Here is an 18,975-nt window from a genome sequence, read left to right as displayed (position 1 = left end):
CTTAAGGAGAAGGATCTTTCTGGAGACCAAGATCAAAATAATTCATACTACGGTATTCCCTATTTCTATGTATGGATGTGAAAGTTGGACAATGGAGAAAGCTGACAGGAAGAAAGTTGGTTCATTTGAAATGTGGGAGCCAGAGGATACCATGGATGATCAAAAAGACAACGAAGTTGTTTCTAGATCAAATCAAGCCTGAATTCTCCCTAGAAGCTAAAATAATGAAACTGAAGCTATCATACTTCGGTCACATCACTGGAAAAGACAGTAATTGGTAGAAAATGTGGAAGGCAGCTGGAAAAGAAGACCCAAAATGAGGTGTCTTGACTCAATAAAGGAAGCCACAGCCTCCCGTTTGTAGGCTGTTAATGGTACAATGTTTTAGAGGTCATTAATTCATAGGGTTGTCTTCTCGGAAGTGACTCGATAGTGCATAACGCACACATACTCAGTGAGAAAGGTGGACTACAAATAAAGTAAATAAATAAGTACCAATATAGTATATATACAAAAACAAATACAGTAAGTATATAAACATATGTGAAAAGGTCATGAAATGCAAGAGCTATAGTTGATAACATTTCTATTAAAAAATTAAAAATACAAGATAAGCACAGAAATCATTCACAACAGCCATGTTTAAGCCCTAGTTGATAAAATATATTGTTAAATTTTTATTCAGTGAATATTTATTCAGCAATTAGCTGTGCTCCAATAAATCTGAGTATTTAACACACCACAAAACTCCTCTTTGTTTATAAGGAAGGAAAGCAACTGAAACACATATTAACATGCATTTTCATAGAGCCATGATCCCTTGTTATTAAGTGACAAATGTATTTAATATTAAAGAAATCAACAATAAAAGAAAATTATATACCACAAAACTGTACAATATTTTCCATGAACTTATTCATTGTGAAGTCATTGTGCTGTTTAGGAACTAACCAGTAGTAGTGGGGGGACAGAACAGTATTTTTTAGGGGTGAAAAATGCCAAACTAGCCTTATACACAGCCTAGTGACAAGATTTTAAAGTAGCAGTAGATTATTTATTTATTTATTTATTTATTTATTTATTTATTTATTTATTTATTTATTTATTTAATCACATTTCTATGCCCTCCCCATCAGACGGGCTCAGGGCGGTTTAACAACAGCTTAAAACAATAAAACATTATAAAAACATTAAAACATCGTATCAAACAATTAAAATTGGTGGGCATAAAATATTAAAATACAGCATTGTCCTGCATGGGTGGTGGAAGGTCTTCAGTGGTACTTTATATACTTATATATATACTTATTTATATATAAGTTAGTACTTTATATACTGAAGTTTCCCAAGGGAAAAAAACTAATTTAAAATAGCAATATCACTTTTCTCATCTCTGCAGGGCTTTAAAATGTACCTTCTCTGCTCTTCTCCATGTTCTCCTGAAGGGACAGTCAGGCATTCATCCATGTGGCCATGTAATAACCTCAGCACATCACCTCCTATCAGATAACCTACAATTCAGCAAAAGAGGGAAAACCACAACATAGTTCAGGGTTAACCCATAGTCAGTCTTAAATGATCAACTCTGAGCTGTCTTCTTTACCATTGTGATAATGCCTCGGTACGACACAGAAATTTTTCTCTTTTAGAAGAGCTGAGAATTTATATTTCAAAAGACCTATGCTAAAAATGAGAACAGTGTGCTGAAAAAGAAAATGTCACACACCCTGGTGCCCCCTGGAGGTTGTGGTGGGTCCACCTCAGGGAGCGAGTTTCCGAGCGGGTCGGTCCTGCGCCTCTGTTGACGGCCGCCTGTCCCTGTGGGGCTCCCCCGAAGGTCTCAGAATGGCGGGCTCCTGGCTGAGCTGGTTTGGCTCTCTCTGCCCATGCACCACCAGGTGGTTTGCCCCTTAGAGTCAGGGGCAGCCTCCACCTTCTTTCTTCCTCCTCTGCCTGGGTAAGGAGCCCTCCTTATGTACCCTCCCTCCTTAGTGCCAGCCCCGCCCCCCCTTTCCATGTGTTCGCCCCAAGCACTATCCCCATCACCTGGGCCAGATGCGGCCACACCCGTTTGCCCCACCCTCCCCCAGGTGGTTGGCTGGTCTGGCTGTCTTGCTGGTGCCCCTCCCCATTCTTCCCTCTAGGCCCCTCCCCCATTTCGAGGAGCAGGCAGGCTGGCCCATCCCCGCCCGCACCGAGTTGCGGCAGGCCTACCCACTCCTGGGGGCGGACCCTCTTGTTCCCTCCACCCGGCCGGGCTGCCGAGCCTGCAGGCGGCTTGGTGCCGGTCTGCGCCTGCGTCAGCATTCTTCTGTGCACCAGCGCGGCCCCCAGCCCCCACCAGCCTCCTTCTCAGCCCCTGCCCCTCTGCTGCTGTTGCAGCCGGCGCCGCATCACCAGGATGGCTCCGGTGTGGCAGGGTGGAGGGGTCCTGCGGCCTGCACTTGGGCCTCGGCGGCGGCAGCGAGTTCCGGTGGTGTGTCCGGGTCCAGTACAGCCCGCTCCCCATGGTCATCCATCACCTCCCACCCTCCGGTGCCGGGAGCCTCTGCCAGGTGAGTGCCTTCTGTCGGGGTGGCGCAGCTGGCAGCAGCGGGGACGGGCCAGTCCGAGGGCTGCCGCGAGCCACCCCTCGGACAGAAAACATGTTCTGCAATCTGACAAGATGGCCTCATGCACGCAAAAGAGCTTTCTCTACTGCAAACTATGGATATCCCATCGCTTACAAAGCTCCATCTGCAGAGACAACAATGGGTACATTGTGCATATATGGGGCTTTTGCATGCACTGTCTCAAACTATGTAAGCCTGGGAACCATAAATACGCTTTGAAATTTCTATAGAACATCTCTACATTATCTTTTTTTCACCTTACTCACACATACTGAGATTAAAATTATCCCCATTTCAATTATATATAAAAATGTAACTCAGGAAATGCAGCAATTTGTCCAATATCACATAGAAAGCCAATTATTTATCTGTAAATCAGTCTTTCTTTCTGAACCACATGAAGTTCTTCATAGACTGCCTTACAGTTAATGATGAATAATGAATATTTTCTGACACTATCACACCATTGCCTTCACAAGAGAAAGGTACTATTCGTAAACAATAAATAAGCTATCAAAGTACCTTTTGTATAATACAGAGGAGAAAAGTAGTATTGCAAATTGTTGGGGCAAATACTCTGAAGTGCCTAATAGCATTTTAAAAGAAATGGTTAACATCCTGAAAAAACAAACACTAAGGTTTCCAGAAGGTGCAATAAAAGATTCCCATTAAGCAAATATAATAGAAACGTGTCTTTGTTAATGTGTACGTGGCTTTATTAACTACAAAAAAGCTGAAAACTCTAAAAACAAACAAACAAAAGAATTAGATGCAGTTTTTATGACAAAACCAAAAAATGGGTCAGACTTCGAAAAAATCAATTTAAAGGGACTTGTTTGCTTTCAATAAAAGAGACTGCCAGATCAGAGAAAAGGTTTTTTAACTGAGTTAATGGATTTAATTGCAGCATTTATAAAACATAATCACAGTATCTGCTCAATGGGGAATCAGGAACCCATGGTTTCTCTAGAGAAATTAGACTCATATCAACTCAATGTAAACTCCTACAGGATAGATTTTTGTGACATGTAAAGGAACAGATACGGAACAAAATGCTGAATGAGCTGGAAGGAAATAGATGGCTAAGAGGACTGCAGAAAAATCAAACATGACATCAAAATAGCTTCCTGCCTCTCCCCTTTTGCATCCTTTCTCCTTGTTTTATTGTGTACAACATGAAATTAACCCTAGGAATTTGAAAGCTATTGAAAATTGCATTAGTAAAAAACTATCTGTTCCTCTGGTTTCAGCAACGTAGATGGAAGTGTGATTTTGATTGTGTAAACACTTGTTTAACTGTATGAAGAAATTAAAAGAATTGTTGAGTCCAGGTTTCTCCCTAACATCATTTTTTTATAATGAAGAAATGGGCAATTATAAATTTGTGGGGGAGGGATATATTATTACAGCAAAAGGCTAACCTGACAGCATTGTCAGAGTAGAAGGTATATTATCTTTGGAACAGGTAATGATAAAATGGAAAGAGTAAGACCAACATTTTATCAGTTCCTTCAGGGAAGACATGTTGTAATAGCGCTTCATAACAAATATCAGCAGCATGGAGATCATTATTATTTTATCAGAGTTACCTTGAGCTACTTCACTTCCTGAGCTGATTGGCGCGACACTCCAAAGTGTTTGTTGGAAGGCTGCATCAACACGCAAGCTGTCATTGCCATAAGATAAATGCTGTTACAATTGGAGAGAAAAAGAAAAGTCAGTTCTATCTCAATTCTATTGTCAAAAATATTAGAATATAGTACACATATAAAAATAGATGTATTTACATTTAACACACATGTTTAGCTACCTTTGCAAGAATTATAGAGTACAGATATTTTTACAATGAGTAGTCTGTTGTTGAAGTCATGTCCACAGTTTTAAAGTTTTAATGCACCTAATGATAGTTATATATTAAATTATATTCAGCTATTAACCAAAAAAGTTCACATGATACAAGAATCAGCAGTAAAGGATACTTTCCTGGAAGTAAGCCCCATTGAATACCATAGAGCTTACTTCTAAGTAGACATACTCAGGATTATTCCATGAAAGTTAATTTAAAATAAGATAATTCTGTCTGGCTATATATTTTGTAACAGACCTTGCAAACATACTGAACAAGAATGGAATAATTATAGTCTGCTGTGAAATGGGAGAAAGAAGAAACAAGCACATTTGATGGTTGTTGTGGGTTTTCCGGGCTGTATTGCCGTGGTCTTGGCATTGTAGTTCCTGATGTTTCGCCAGCAGCTGTGGCTGGCATCTTCAGAGATGTAGCACCAAAAGACAGAGATCTCTCAGTGTCACAGTGTGGAAAAGATGTTGGCAGGTCATTTATATCTACTCAGGAGGGGTGGGGTTGAGCTGAGTCATCCTGTAAGAGTTTCCCAGGGTGTGGAATGCTAATGGCGGGAGGCTTCACTGTATCCTGAGGAGGTTCTTTTGCATATGGATTGGTGCTTGATGTGCTAATCTTCTCTGCAGGGCTATTGTCAAGTATAGAGTGTTTTGTTAGCCTGGTGATTTTCAGAACTGGAAACCATGCTCTGTTCATTCTTAAGGTTTCTTCTTTCCTGTTGAAGTTTTGCTTATGCTTGTGAATTTCAATGGCTTCCCTGTGCAGTCTGACAAAGTAGTTGGAAGTGTTGTCCAGTATTTTGGTGTCCTGGAATAAGATACTGTGCCCTGTTTGAGTTAGGCTATGTTCAGCCACTGCTGATTTTTCAGGTTGTCCAAGTCTGCAGTGTCTTTCATGTTCTTTTATTCTTGTCTGGATGCTACGCTTTGTGGTCCCGATGGAAACTTGTCCACAGCTGCAGGGTATACGGTATACTCCTGAAGAGGTGAGGGGGTCTCTACTGTCTTTTGCTGATCGTAGCATCTGTTGTATTTTTCAGGTGGGTCTGAATACTGCTTGAAGGTTATGCTTTTTCATAAGCTTTCCCATCTGATCAGTAATTCCTTTGATATATGGCAAAAACACTTTTCCTGTAGGAGGCTTTTTCCTTGGTTGTTTGATTCATCCTGGGTTTGATTGCTCTTCGGATTTCATTTCTGGAGTAGCCATTTGCCTGAAGTGCGTGGTTTAGATGATTAATTTCCTCATTGAGAAAGTGCGGCTCACATATCCGTCTTGCACGATCCACTAATGTTTTCATTATGCCTCTTTTCTGTCGGGGGTGGTGATTGGAGTTCTTGTGTAGGTACCAATAGGTACACCAGGCTAACAAAACACTCTATACCCGACAATAGCCCTGCAGAGAAGATTAGCACATCAAGCACCAATCCATACGCAAAAGAACCTCCTCAGGATACAGTGAAGCCTCCTGCCATTAGCATTCCACACCCTGGGAAACTCTTACAGGATGACTCAGCTCAACCCCACCCCTCCTGAGTAGATATAAATGACCTGCCAACATCTTTTCCACACTGTGACACTGAGAGATCTCTGTCTTTTGGTGCTACACCTCTGAAGATGCCAGCCACAGCTGCTGGCAAAACGTCAGGAACTACAATGCCAAGACCACGGCAATACAGCCTGGAAAACCCACAACATCCATCGTTCTCTGGCCGTGAAAGCCTTCGACAATACGTCAAGCACAATTGAGCTACTCCCATCACATAGAGAGCATAATTGAAGTTTTCCAGGTATCTGAAGCATTGAATTAAATTCTAATTTACTGTGACACCTGAATGCAGGTGTTTGAGTAAGCTGAAACTTGTTTTCTTCCTAATAACATAATTCTGACCACAAATCCCAGTTTGGGGTAGTAGGGGAAGAACAAAAAACCATTCACTCAGGTGCATGTATCTAGCACTTGATTCAAAATTTGCCAGTCTGAGTTTATTCCTTTTTAGAATAATGTTACAATACTTTGAACGTTATAGCAAGTTATTCTGGTTATAATATTTATGTTGCTTAATTTGGACTACTGGCTTTATTTTCTGTTTGATTCTACCATTCTTATTGTTGATCTTCTCTACAGGCATACTATCTAGTTATTAACAACCTGAAACTGATAGCAAAGATCACATTTTATCACCAACAAGTTTCCAATGCAGAAAACATAACACATACAGCAAATATTCCTTACATTATAAGAGAATAGGGTACCCATGCACAAATGGAGCTGTGTATGAGAACAGAAAAAATTCCTGCATGCACATTGAAGGTGCAAAATTAGAGCTATAATCTATGAAGTCAGTGAACAGAAAATCACCCAGTCACCCTATATATTCCATTAAAATATTTAAACTATTTTTTTAAGTTCACTGTATTCATGACTTCCCTGTTGTCTGTTAATATTTTCCAATGTAGTACTATTCTAGTAACATACAACCTTGTTCAACAAAAATTGGCCTCAGGAAAAGCAAATACTAGCAAGCATCAGTTGTGTCTCTTTGGTATGTGTGTACTTGCTGAAGTGCTCAGACATCAGAAGAAGATTTTCTTGAGTACCCTCAAGCCATGCCTCTAGTGTTCTTATGCTGCCACAGAAACACAACATATTCAACAGCTAGCATTTTATACTATTCAGTGCTGTTGGACAAATGCTACCAGAAAATGAATGCTGAATGCAGTATGTGAAGGAAAATAATTTATCAATCCTCATGTTTTTGTAGCCACAAACAACCTTCTTATAACAACAACATTCAATTTATATACCGCCCTTCAGGACAACTTAATGCCCACTCAGAACGGTTTACAAAGTATGTCATTATTGATGGTTGTTGTGGGTTTTCCGGGCTGTATTGCCGTGGTCTTGGCATTGTAGTTCCTGACGTTTCGCCAGCAGCTGTGGCTGGCATCTTCAGAGGTGTAGCACAGAAAGACAGATCTCTCAGTGTCACAGTGTGGAAAAGATGTTGGCAGGTCATTTATATCTCCTCAGGAGTTGAGCTGAGTCATCCTGTAAGAGTTTCCCAGGGTGTGGAATGCTAATGGAGGGAGGCTTCACGGTATCCTGAGGAGGTTCTTTTGCATATGGATTGGTGCTTGATGTGCTAATCTTCTCTGCAGGGCTGTTGTCGGGTACAGGGTGTTTTGTTAGCCTGGTGTTTTTCAGGACTGGAAACCATGCTCTATTCATTCTTAAAGTCTCTTCTTTCCTGTTGAAATTGTGCTTATGTTTATGAATTTCAATGGCTTCCCTGTGCAGTCTGACAAAGTAGTTGGAAGTGTTGACAAGTATTTTAGTGTCCTGGAATAGGATACTGTGTCCTGTTTGAGTTAGGCTATGTTCAGACACTGCTGATTTTTCAGGTTGTCCAAGTCTGCAGTGTCTTTCATGTTCTTTTATTCTTGTCTGGATGCTACGCTTTGTGGTCCCGATGGAAACTTGTCCACAGCTGCAGGGTATACGGTATACTCCTGCAGAGGTGAGGGGGTCTCTACTGTCTTTTGCTGATCGTAGCATCTGTTGTATTTTTCGGGTGGGTCTGAATACTGCTTGAAGGTTATGCTTTTTCATAAGCTTTCCCATCTGATCAGTAATTCCTTTGATATATGGTAAAAACACTTTTCCTGTAGGAGACTGTTTTTCCTTGGTTGTCTGATTCATCCTGGGTTTGATTGCTCTTCGGATTTCATTTCTGGAGTAGCCATTTGCCTGAAGTGCGTGGTTTAGATGATTAATTTCCTCATTGAGAAAGTGAGGCTCACATATCCGTCTTGCACGATCCACTAATGTTTTCATTATGCCTCTTTTCTGTCGGGGGTGGTGATTGGAGTTTTTGTGTAAGTACTGATCAGTGTGAGTTGGTTTCCTGTAGACCTTGTGACCTAACTGAAAGTTTGTTTTGCGGATGACCAAGGTATCCAGAAATGGGACTTTTCCCTCGATTTCTTTCTCCATTGTGAATTGTATGTTCAGGTGGATGTTGTTGAGATGATTCAAAAAACCCCATCAATTCTTCCCCATGGCTCCAAATGATAAATGTATCATCCACAAACCGGAACCATACACTAGGTTTGTGGGGTGCTGATTCTAGAGCTGTTTTTTTCAAAATGTTCCATGTAGAAGTTTGCTATAACTGGGCTGAGAGGGCTCCCCATGGCCACCCCATCCATCTGTTCATAGAATTCGTTATCCCATTGGAAGTAACTGGTTGTCAGACAATGATGGAATAAGGCTGTTACATCCTCTGGGAAAATCTGATTAATAAGTGCAATAGTGTCTTTTACTGGAACCTTGGTAAACAGGGATACAACATCAAAACTGACAAGTATGTCTTGTGGATTGAGTTTCAGAGAACTGATTTTGTTGATGAAATCTGCTGAACCTTTGATGTAAGATGAGGTTTTCCCGATGTGGTCCTGCAGGAGATCGGCCAGATGTCTAGCTAATTCATATGTCGGTGAACCAATGGCACTCACAATGGGTCGGAGTGGGACTGAATCCTTATGTATTTTAGGGAGTCCATATAGTCTGGGTGGCTGTGCTTCTGTCTTGCATAGTTTTCTGTGCGTGTCAGGATGTAGTGAGGAATTCTTGATCAGCGCATTTGTTAGCCTGGTGATTTTGCAAGTGGGATCTTGTTTTAGTTTTTTGTAGGTGGAGGGGTCCAGGAGTTCCTTAATCTTCTTTTTGTATTCCTCTGTTTTCATGATCACTGTAGCATTGCCTTTATCAGCTGGTAGAACAATGATGTCTGGATCTGCATTGAGGGACTTGATGGCATTTCTCTCCTTGCGTGTTATATTGCTGGTGGGAAGCTTTGCCTTGGTAGAATCCTGGCTGTCTCTCCTCCTGTCTCTCCTCCTCCAAATCCTCCTGTCTCCCACAACATAACTCCCTGTGAGGTAGGTGGGGCTGAGAGAGCTCCAGAGAACTGTGACTAGCCCAAGGTCACCCAGCTGGCTCCCAGTGGAGGAGTGGGGAATCAAACCTGGCTCTCCAGATTAGAGTCCTGCGCTCTTAACCACTACACTAAACTTAAAAGTAACTAATGCTTTTGGAAAGTTTGTTTGCATGTACAAACAAGGGCAACACAGACTGTTTGCTGTTGGCACAAATTTAGGATTGATTCTCAAAGCCTCTACTTTGTATGGCAACTATAATTTAGTTGAGGATGCTGAATTTCAGCTACTCTTCCCTGTTCATGTGAATGCTGGTGCCCCATGCAGAAATTATTGAGACGGGGAGGTGTCTGTGTATAGGTTGTATGCTGTTGTGGTTTCAGCATTCAGAACTATTATACTAGTGTGCAATGGCTAATGCATGTTCTCTACAATACACATATTGGCTTTCACATACTGACTTAAAAACTACAACTGTTACAAAGAAAAGCTAGTGGTCCAGGACAAAATATCTGGAAAAAATGCCTTCCACATCCACAGGGAAAGCAAACCATCAAATAAACAAATACAAGAACTCCAAGAAAAGATATTATTTTAGCTCTTTAAAGATATATGTAACTTCAAAGAAACAAATTACCTGTCTGTACAATGTATTATTGTTGAATCAAGTGACAAGCACATTCAACAAACCCTTTCACCCCTCACAAAGTGTGCCCTCCCTTTTAAGTGAATTTTTGCACCTCATTGGGAAAAGATGCAAACCTGTTTACAGGGGACAGGATACAAAACAGAATATTCCTGCTGTTGATGTACCATGCTTTCCCCAATTCAATTATATCTAGTTGACAGTTGAGACAGAATGTAGATGCACATCTGAATAGACATCCCATTAAAATAATGCAGGGTGCATCTATGATGTTTGCATTCAGGTGCATATGCAAATATGGGCTGAATCCACACATCCCGGCATAGCACTAAACTGTCGGAACAATCTACCTGGCACAATTTCTGACATCATTGCACCACGATTCTACTCTTATGGCATGATGACATCAGAAACCGCACGGGGAAGATGCTATCATTCCGACAGTTTAGCGTTATGCCGAGATGTATGGATTCAGCCATGGAAAGCATCCATCCCCATAAGGCATTACTTTCACTTCCAATCATATTTGACTCTCCTGACAGAGGTATGTGACAAGGGTCATTTCCACACTACATCAGTTTTTCCTCAACCTTAAACATAGTATCATTTACCAGTTGTTGCTCTGCCAATTTCCCCCAACTTTCCCCCATGTTTTTTTCTCCAGATTATCTTTGTGCCAATATTTCTTTGAGCAATGCATTTGAACCATTTTTGTGGAGTCTGTGTACCATTTGCTTCACTTTTGAAGGCCTATTCACATCCAATCACTTCCATACCTTGCTTCCTAGCTCCCTCCTCCCCCCCCTGAACTGCTGCCATTTTCCATGGCAGCACCCACCATGTAAAAACAACAACAACTTTGAGACATATCAATATAACACTGTAACAGACAACCATAAAATGAGTTTTGGGGGAGGTGAGGTCTTGTCTTACAGTAGAATGGTTTGCTTAACTACTGTGTGTGTGTTATGTGCTGTCAAGTCGTTTCCAACCTATGGCAACCCTATGAATGAAAGACCTCCAAAATGTTCTCTCTCTAACAGACCTACTCAGATCCTGCAAACTGGAGGACGTGGCTTCTTTTATTGAGTCAAGCCATCTCGTTTTAGGTCTTCCTCTTTTCCTGCTGCCTTCCACTTCTCCTAGCATTATTGACTTTTCCAGAGAATCTTGTCTTCTCATGATGTGACCAAAGTACGATAGCTTTAGTCTTGTCATTTTAGCTTCTAGGGAGAAATCAGGCTTGATTTGATCTAGTACCCACTTATTTGTCTTTTTGACTGTCCATGGTATCTGCAAAACTCTTCTCCAGCACCACATTTCAAATGAATCAATTTTTTTCCTGTCAGCTTTCTTTACCGTCCAACTTTCACACCCATACATGGCAATGGAGAATTACCATAGTTTGGATTATCTTGATCTTGGTTCCCAGAGAGACATCTTTAAGGATCTTATCTAACTCCCTCACTGCTCCTCTTCCAAGTCTTAATCGCCTTCTGATTTCCTTGTTGCAATCTCCCTGTTGGTTGATGATTGAGACAAGGAATAGAAAATCTTGAACAACTTCAATTTCCTCATTGTCAACTTTAAAGTTGTGTAGTTCCTCAGTAGTCATTACTTTTGTCTTCTTGATGTTCAGATGTAATCTTGCTTTGGTGCTTTCCCCTTTAACCTTCATCAGTAGTCGTTTCAAGTCTTCACTATTTTCTGCTAGTAATGTGGTGTCATCTGCATATCTCAAATTGTTAATGTTCCTCCCACCAATTTTCACTCCACCTTCTTCTAGATCTAATCCAACTTTCCTTATGATATACTCTGCATAGAAGTTGAACAGGTAGGGAGATAATATGCATCCTTGTCCGACACCCTTGCCAATTGGAAACTATTCTGTTTCCCCATATTCTGTCCTGACAGTAGCCTCTTGTCCAGAGTACAGGTTGTGCATCAAAACAATCAGATGTTGTGGCACCCCCATTTCTTTTAAGACTCTCCATAGCTTTTCATGATCTACACAGTCAAAAGCTTTGCTGTAATCTATAAAACACCGGCTGATTTTCTTCTGAAATTCCCTGGTATGTTCCATTAGCCATCATAAATTTGCAATGTGATCTCTGGTGCCTCTTCCTTTCCTGAATCTAATTTGAATATCTGGCATTTCTCGTTCTATATATGGCAAGAGTCTTTGCTGTATAATTTAGAGCATCACTTTGCTTGCATGAGAAATTAACGCAATTGTACGATAGTTACTGCACTCCTTGGCGTCCTCTTTTTTGGGGACTGGAATGTAGACTGAGCGTTTCCAGTCGGTGGGCCATTGTTTTGTTTTCCATATTTGTTGACAGATTTTTGTTAAGATTCTGATGGACTCCATTTCTGTGGCTTGAAATAGCTCTATTGGTATTCCATCTACTCCAGGTGCTTTGTTTCTCTCAATTGCTTTGAGTGCAGCTTTTACCTCACTTTCTAGGATTTCTGGTTCTTCATCAAAAGATTCTTCGTCAAAAGTATCTGTCATCCTTCCATCTCTTTTGTATAGTTCTTCAGTGTATTGTTTCCATCTTTCCTTTATTTTGTCCTGATCAGATACTGTATTTCCATGTTGATCTTTTAGCATCCCAAGTCATGGCTTGAATTTCCCTTTGATTTCTCGGATCTTTTGGAACAAATCTCTTGTTCTTCCTTTTTTGTTGTTCTCTTCTATTTCTTTGCACTGGTTATTATAATAGATTTCTTTGTCACTGCATGCAAGTAGCTGAAAAGCTGCATTTAGAGTTTTGACCCTATTTCTGTTGCCTTTTGTTTTCGCTTCTCTTCTATCTTTAGCAATTTTAAGAGTTTCCTCAGACATCCATTTAGGCTTCTCCTTTCTTTTGGCTACAGGGATAGTCTTTGTACATTCCTCCTTGATAATATCTCTAGTTTCAGCCCATAATTCTTCTGGCTCACAATCAATCAAACTTAGTATTGCAAATCTGTTCCTAACCTGGTCTTTAAATTCTTCAGGAATATTATTTAGATTGTATTTTGGCACTATGATTCTTTTAGTGTTTCTCTTCATCTTTATTCTAATTTTTGATATTAACAACTCATGATCTGTATCGCAATCAGCTCCTGGTCTTGTTTTAGTTGACAGAATAGAGCTTCTCCATCTACTGCTTCCAATTATGTAATCTATTTGGTTCCTGTATTGGTCACCTGGTGATTTCCACATATACAATCGTCTTTTTGGTTGCCTGAAGCATGTATTAGCAATGAACAGGTTGTTGGCTTCACAAAATTCTATGAGCCGCTCTCCTGCTTCATTTCATGATCCTAGTCCAAATTTTCCAACTATGTTTGATTCTGCTTCACCACCTACTTTTGCATTCCAGTCGCCTATGATTATCAGCATATCTTGTTTAGGTGTGTGGTCAATTTCTTCTTGGACACTTCTATTTCTTCCTCTTCAGCAGCCGTAGTTGGAGCATAAACTTGAATGATGGTTATGTTAACAGGCTTTCCCTGAAGTCTGATTGATATTACTCGGTCAGACCTTGCGCTATAGCTCTTGGCTGCTTGTGCTATGTCTCGCCTCACTATTAGAGCAACACCATTTCTTTTGAGTTCACTTCCGTCGTAAAACACTGTGTGATTTTCTGACTGGAAATGTCCTGAGTCGGTCCACATTAGTTCACTCACACCCAGGACTGCAATGTTTAAACGTTCCATTTCTTGTTTTACAATTTCTACTACAGTTAACTACTACAGTTCCTTTTTTCTCTTTAATGTTCACACTGATAGCAGAAAGTATCCAGCTGATCAGAAAAAAAGGGATTAGTGAGTTACCAAGCAGGAGTGGCAAGGAGAACTCTGCTACATGCTTGTCTGTCTCTTTCACTCACACAAAGCAGAGCTCCTGATTCTCTGGAGCAGATGTGGGGAGTAAGACATGATCCTGGCTGAGGCTGGGACAGAGGACTTTCCCATACTCAGGGTTTAGGAGCTTGGAAGGTGAGATAGAAGAGGGGTGTGTGGGAGGTGGGGTGTGTGGGTGTGGGTGGGTGTGGGTGTGGGTGTGTGGGAGGGAGGGAGGGGAGCATGGAGCCGTCTCCCCTTGCTCTCCTTATCCCTTCTACTTTAACAGGGGTGTCAGTAAGCTTGCACATGTTTGCTTGTTTTCTTGATGGATGAGGCTGGCCTATTTAAAAATGCAACCCCAGGTCTAGAAAAAGTGGAACGCTCTGTTACCCTAGGAATGCCACCTTGTATTATCCTGCTATGTTCATATAGTGTATGTGCAACACTGCCGTTGCAGCAACAAAAGTGCTGTTGGAACTAAAATTTGATCTTTCACCTGATCCAATGTGCAAATGAAAGCTCAGCTCATCAACAGAAACAACAAAGAAAAGCAGAGGAAAGCAACCAGCCTAGAAGCATGCTTGTAAGAGAGCTTAAATTAAAATTGGGGTAGCAACAACAGAGAAAAAACATAACATAATGGTCAGTGTGGAAGTAGCCAATGTTACTGTGCAACGCTGGCATGAAATTAAATTGCTACTATGGTGGGTCCTCTCCTTTCCAATACATTCAGGATAAGAGCAATGGGAGGGCTTTGTTTGTTTTCAGCGACATCATCATACAACTAAACATGACTGTCTACAGCACTGTGACGACCATTATGTTTGTTGCACGAGCTCAGTTTGGCTGAGTTAATATGTTAAAAAGCCAGCAAAAACTCAGTATATCTAGTATATCTAGGCTGTGAAGAGTAATGGGGGAAAATTCACCAAGACTAAGATGGGGTGTGCATGTCAAAGGACTGTTCACAACCACTAAAATCTCACTGTTTATGTGTAAAGTTGAACTTCATGAAGATACAGGATAGTACTAAGTTCTAACAACATATTTCCTTACTTTCATACTGTAATTTCTGATTATTGCCATGCGTATGTTCTTTTCTCTCTTTCCATTTGAAAACTGCACATAGTTTACCAACTATAATGTCTCTCTCCTTTTCTGATTTTGTCTAGAATCTCCCATAATTTTAGGTTATCAGTTGTTAAATTCTATGTTGCCAAATCCAAGATTCCTCTTCTTCTAGAAATGGGTACTTCATGTAGCTGAGAATTATGGAGAGCAGGGAACAAAATCAGCGAAGTTGAAGCTTCAGAGAAAATCAGGCAACTTCAATAGGGCTCATGAATGTTTTCCCTACCAAATTGTGCCCCATAAGAAAGACCTATAACTCTAAACTGCATTTTAACAAAAACTTTTCACACTACCAAGCAGATAGCTATCTATACAAAATCAAGCAAAGTTCTGCTGATGCTTTTCTGAATTGCCATTCCTAAATACTGATCCTTGTTTAAGTCTCTTAACATTTTACTACTGCTTTAAAAAGAACTTTCTGGCAAACTTCCATTATAAAAGTACAAAGTTTTGGAACTGAGCTCAAAGTATAAGCATCCACCATCATTGCCAAAGCTACTCAAGTAATGTCAGTATCAATATGGATTGTATCAAATGTTTTGCTAAACAGTCATCATTTTGATATGTTATGATCATTGCTAAACAGTCATCATTTTGATATGTTGGATTATTTTGATCCAGTGTTATGTTAGTATCCAACTTATATGACCATTGTATTGTCGAAGGCTTTCACGGCTGGAGAACGATGGTTGTTGTGGGTTTTCCGGGCTGTATTGCCGTGGTCTTGGCATTGTAGTTCCTGACGTTTCGCCAGCAGCTGTGGCTGGCATCTTCAGAGGTGTAGCACCAAAAGACAGAGATCTCTGTCTTTTGGTGCTACACTTCTGAAGATGCCAGCCACAGCTGCTGGCGAAACGTTAGGAACTACAATGCCAAGACCACGGCAATACAGCCCGGAAAACCCACAACAACCATCATATATGGCCATTGTCCCCTTGAATATGTGATAAAGCCTAAATTCTGTCCCTCAAACATGTGTTAACACTACAACATTCATGATGTACTTTTAAGTTTATGTAATGTTTTTACAAGCTTAAGTAGGTGAACAGTTTAGTATTTTATATAAAGGCACACACTTTGCTAACCTTCTCACAAGAACTGTACAGAAATAGTGAAAGTTATATAAACTGTCTATTAATGCATGAATCAATGGAATTATTATATAAAACACTGCAAGTATTTCCATAACCTTACTAAACAGTCATAAACTGCCAATTTTAATAGTATAGAATGAATGGATAACTATTAACATATTATACAAATTGTGGCATATTTAGAATATAGTCCAGAATATGTAAGAAAAATAAGCTGCAAACTTCACTTTAGAGAAACAGTTTTATTAATAGTTTTATTAAAGTTCTGTTAAATTATAGCACTCTAGAGACATTTGTCCTTACTTACCAAGTACCTTTCTGAAGAGATACTGACTAAGATGAGATCATCCCCAACACGCACTTTTTCTCCTTCTGAACGCTGTTTGGAAGCCGGGTGTATAGTCCACCAACAAGCCTCGCCTGCATAGCATAGATTGATGGAAAGTGAGAACAGAAACCACTCTAAGATATATTATTTTAATTTTTTCATTAACCCTTCATTTGCTGAGATTTAAATGAAAAAGCATATCTCCACAACTAAGGAAGTTAGAGACTTACTTTTTAAAAAAAAATTAAAGTTGGGAATTCAAAGAACCTGGTAAAATAAAAAATCCCCATGGTAGAGGAAGAAGACACCAAAGTGACAACCAAGCCTCATGGAGTCCAGGAGTCTGCCAGTCTACGAGCCATTTTCTGGCTGAAGGGGTAAGGTTCTGTTGCATCTGATGCTGGTGGAGGGGAGAACCAGGATGGAGGCAAGGTCTACCTGACTATCAGCTCTCTTCCCCAGGGGAGGAGAATTGCCAAATAACAGCTGTTTCCTGGGCTGGCTTCTTCTCTCCCCACTCCCGCATAGCAACTGTGCCTTTGTGAAACCCTGTAACATCCCAAAATTCTGAGAGACACATTTTTGTTACAGCTAGAATTTCAGAAGTGTTTTGCGTTATTCTTGAAACAGCTAATTTGGGACATAATTTCAGCCTGAGTATATGCAAACGCACATCCTTAGTATTTCATCAAAAGCTGATCTTAGTTTTGATTTGGTAAAGTGCTGTCAAGTTGCAGCCAACTTATGGTGACTCCTGCTGGGATTTTCAAGGCAAAATACTAACAGAAGTGGTTTCCCATTGCCTGCCTCTGCATGATGATGTTGGACTGGATCCTTACCTGGATAGCCCGAGCAAGCCTGATCTTGTCAGATATCAGAAGCTAAGCAGGGCTAGCCTTGGTTTAGCCAGCATTCCAGGCTTAGTTTCTGTCAGGGAAAGGCAAAGAGAGGGGGCAGGGCACTTTCCAAGGCTGTTTTGGCCTTTCAGAGAGGTGTCTTTGGGACCAGGCTCAGAAGCAACCAACCAGCCACTTGATACCACATGACCTGCATGACTCACCCAAGCCTGGCTGCTCACAATTGTTCAATAGCAGCCCCCTCCCCCCAAGCCAGTCTATTGTAATGGTTAATTTCAGAGTAGGATCTGGGAGACCACTCTACAGTGGAAGCTCACTGAGTGACTTTGAGCCAAACACTGCCTGACCTACCTCTCAGGGTTGTTGTGAGGATAATATGGAAGCAAGGAGAATGATGTGAGCTGGACTGAGTCCCCATTTTGGAGAAAGGCAGTATATAAATGAATTAAATTAAGAAATATAGCTGAGAATGGGGGAGAAGATAAAAGGTAAGTTATTTAGTGGGTTTGAAGGAGAGGAGCACATAGGGAAAGGTGAGCATATGGAGACTACCAGCAGAAGGGAAACAGGAAATAGTGTGGGTTGCATGAGAAAGTGGGTTACATGAGAAAGTATCGTATCCCCTGCAAGTTCTTGCAGGTTCCTCACCGTGCAACCAGGCCAGAGTCAGCTAGCACCATGTAACTGTGCCATAGGGAAGAGGCTGTGGGAAGGGAGGGGTAAAGGTGAGACCAGGGACAGACAAAGATGATTGGGAAGGAGAGAAGGAAACAAGAAAAGGGGAGAGGCTATGGGAGAAGAGTGAGAGAACAAGGTGGGAGAGGGGAAAATTAGATGTCCCCCACAAGTCCTCACATTTTATTAATAATTTAACAATGTTTAGGTTCTATTGAAATTTTAAGCCCAGTCTAAAACTTAATGCCAATCAATAATAATTCTTAGTTTTTATCAAAAATGTATATTCACCAGTGGTATCTTCCTGCAAGCCTACATCAAATGCTAGTTTGTCCATTGAAGTTCGTGATGTGGAGAGGCAACACAGATACTAAAAAAGAAAAGAAAAATGCATCATTGTGTTTTGCTGCCTAGTTTTTCAATCTGTACATACAATCATTTTGTTATTAGTAATCTGTATAATAATTTGGGTAAAATTAATATTGTGTTTCACTGTATCAAAATGTAAAATTCTTGAAATTCAAAATAGTACATAGGTAGCATTGCATTCTTTACTAAGATCTCTGTTTTTGTCATCCTTCCACGTTACAAAATGGAATGTAGGCTGGCAATATGATAATGGAAGCTTGAGTTGCCTTGAGAGCTGGAAAATGTGAACCCAGGTCAAAGTGGGAATAGAGAAAAATAAATAGTTAATACAAATATTTAAAAAATTGAGATCCCCCTCAATCCTTCTCAAATCACTAGAATTGACTGTAACCTAGAGGCAATGAATTGCATTCAAAGGTGCCCTATCACATATGAAAAGTTTCTTCTGGCTTATGGAAACTGTCCATTACATCTTGTACTAGAATGCCGAACCAGAAAAGGAAAACTAAACCCAAAAGAAGTTCTTCTGCACAAGATTTTACCCCACGCTTCGTGTGTACACAGTGTACACAGGGCTCTGGACATTTTCCCCTACTATTAATGAATAAAGATTTTGACTGAGTC

At 40.5% G+C, this 18,975-nt stretch overlaps 1 protein-coding gene across 1 annotated transcript in view; it reads right to left on the bottom strand.

Moving 5' to 3' along the window:
* The window catches only part of RYR2 (ryanodine receptor 2), a 720,715-nt gene that overhangs the window by 478,694 nt on the left and 223,046 nt on the right, over positions 1-18,975 (bottom strand). Inside the window, exons 7-10 of the mRNA XM_054975163.1 lie at positions 18,274-18,352; positions 16,430-16,542; positions 4,202-4,301; positions 1,415-1,511 (exon numbers count right to left, since the gene is read on the bottom strand). Coding sequence (XP_054831138.1) covers positions 1,415-1,511; positions 4,202-4,301; positions 16,430-16,542; positions 18,274-18,352 — 389 coding nt within the window. The remainder of the gene's footprint in view (positions 1-1,414; positions 1,512-4,201; positions 4,302-16,429; positions 16,543-18,273; positions 18,353-18,975) is intronic.

The sequence above is a fragment of the Eublepharis macularius genome, chromosome 1 (genome assembly GCF_028583425.1).
Source record: "Eublepharis macularius isolate TG4126 chromosome 1, MPM_Emac_v1.0, whole genome shotgun sequence".
Taxonomy (NCBI): domain Eukaryota; kingdom Metazoa; phylum Chordata; class Lepidosauria; order Squamata; family Eublepharidae; genus Eublepharis; species Eublepharis macularius.
The sequence above is the reverse complement of the archived record's forward strand: the minus strand, read 5'-3'. Positions and strand labels throughout refer to the sequence as shown.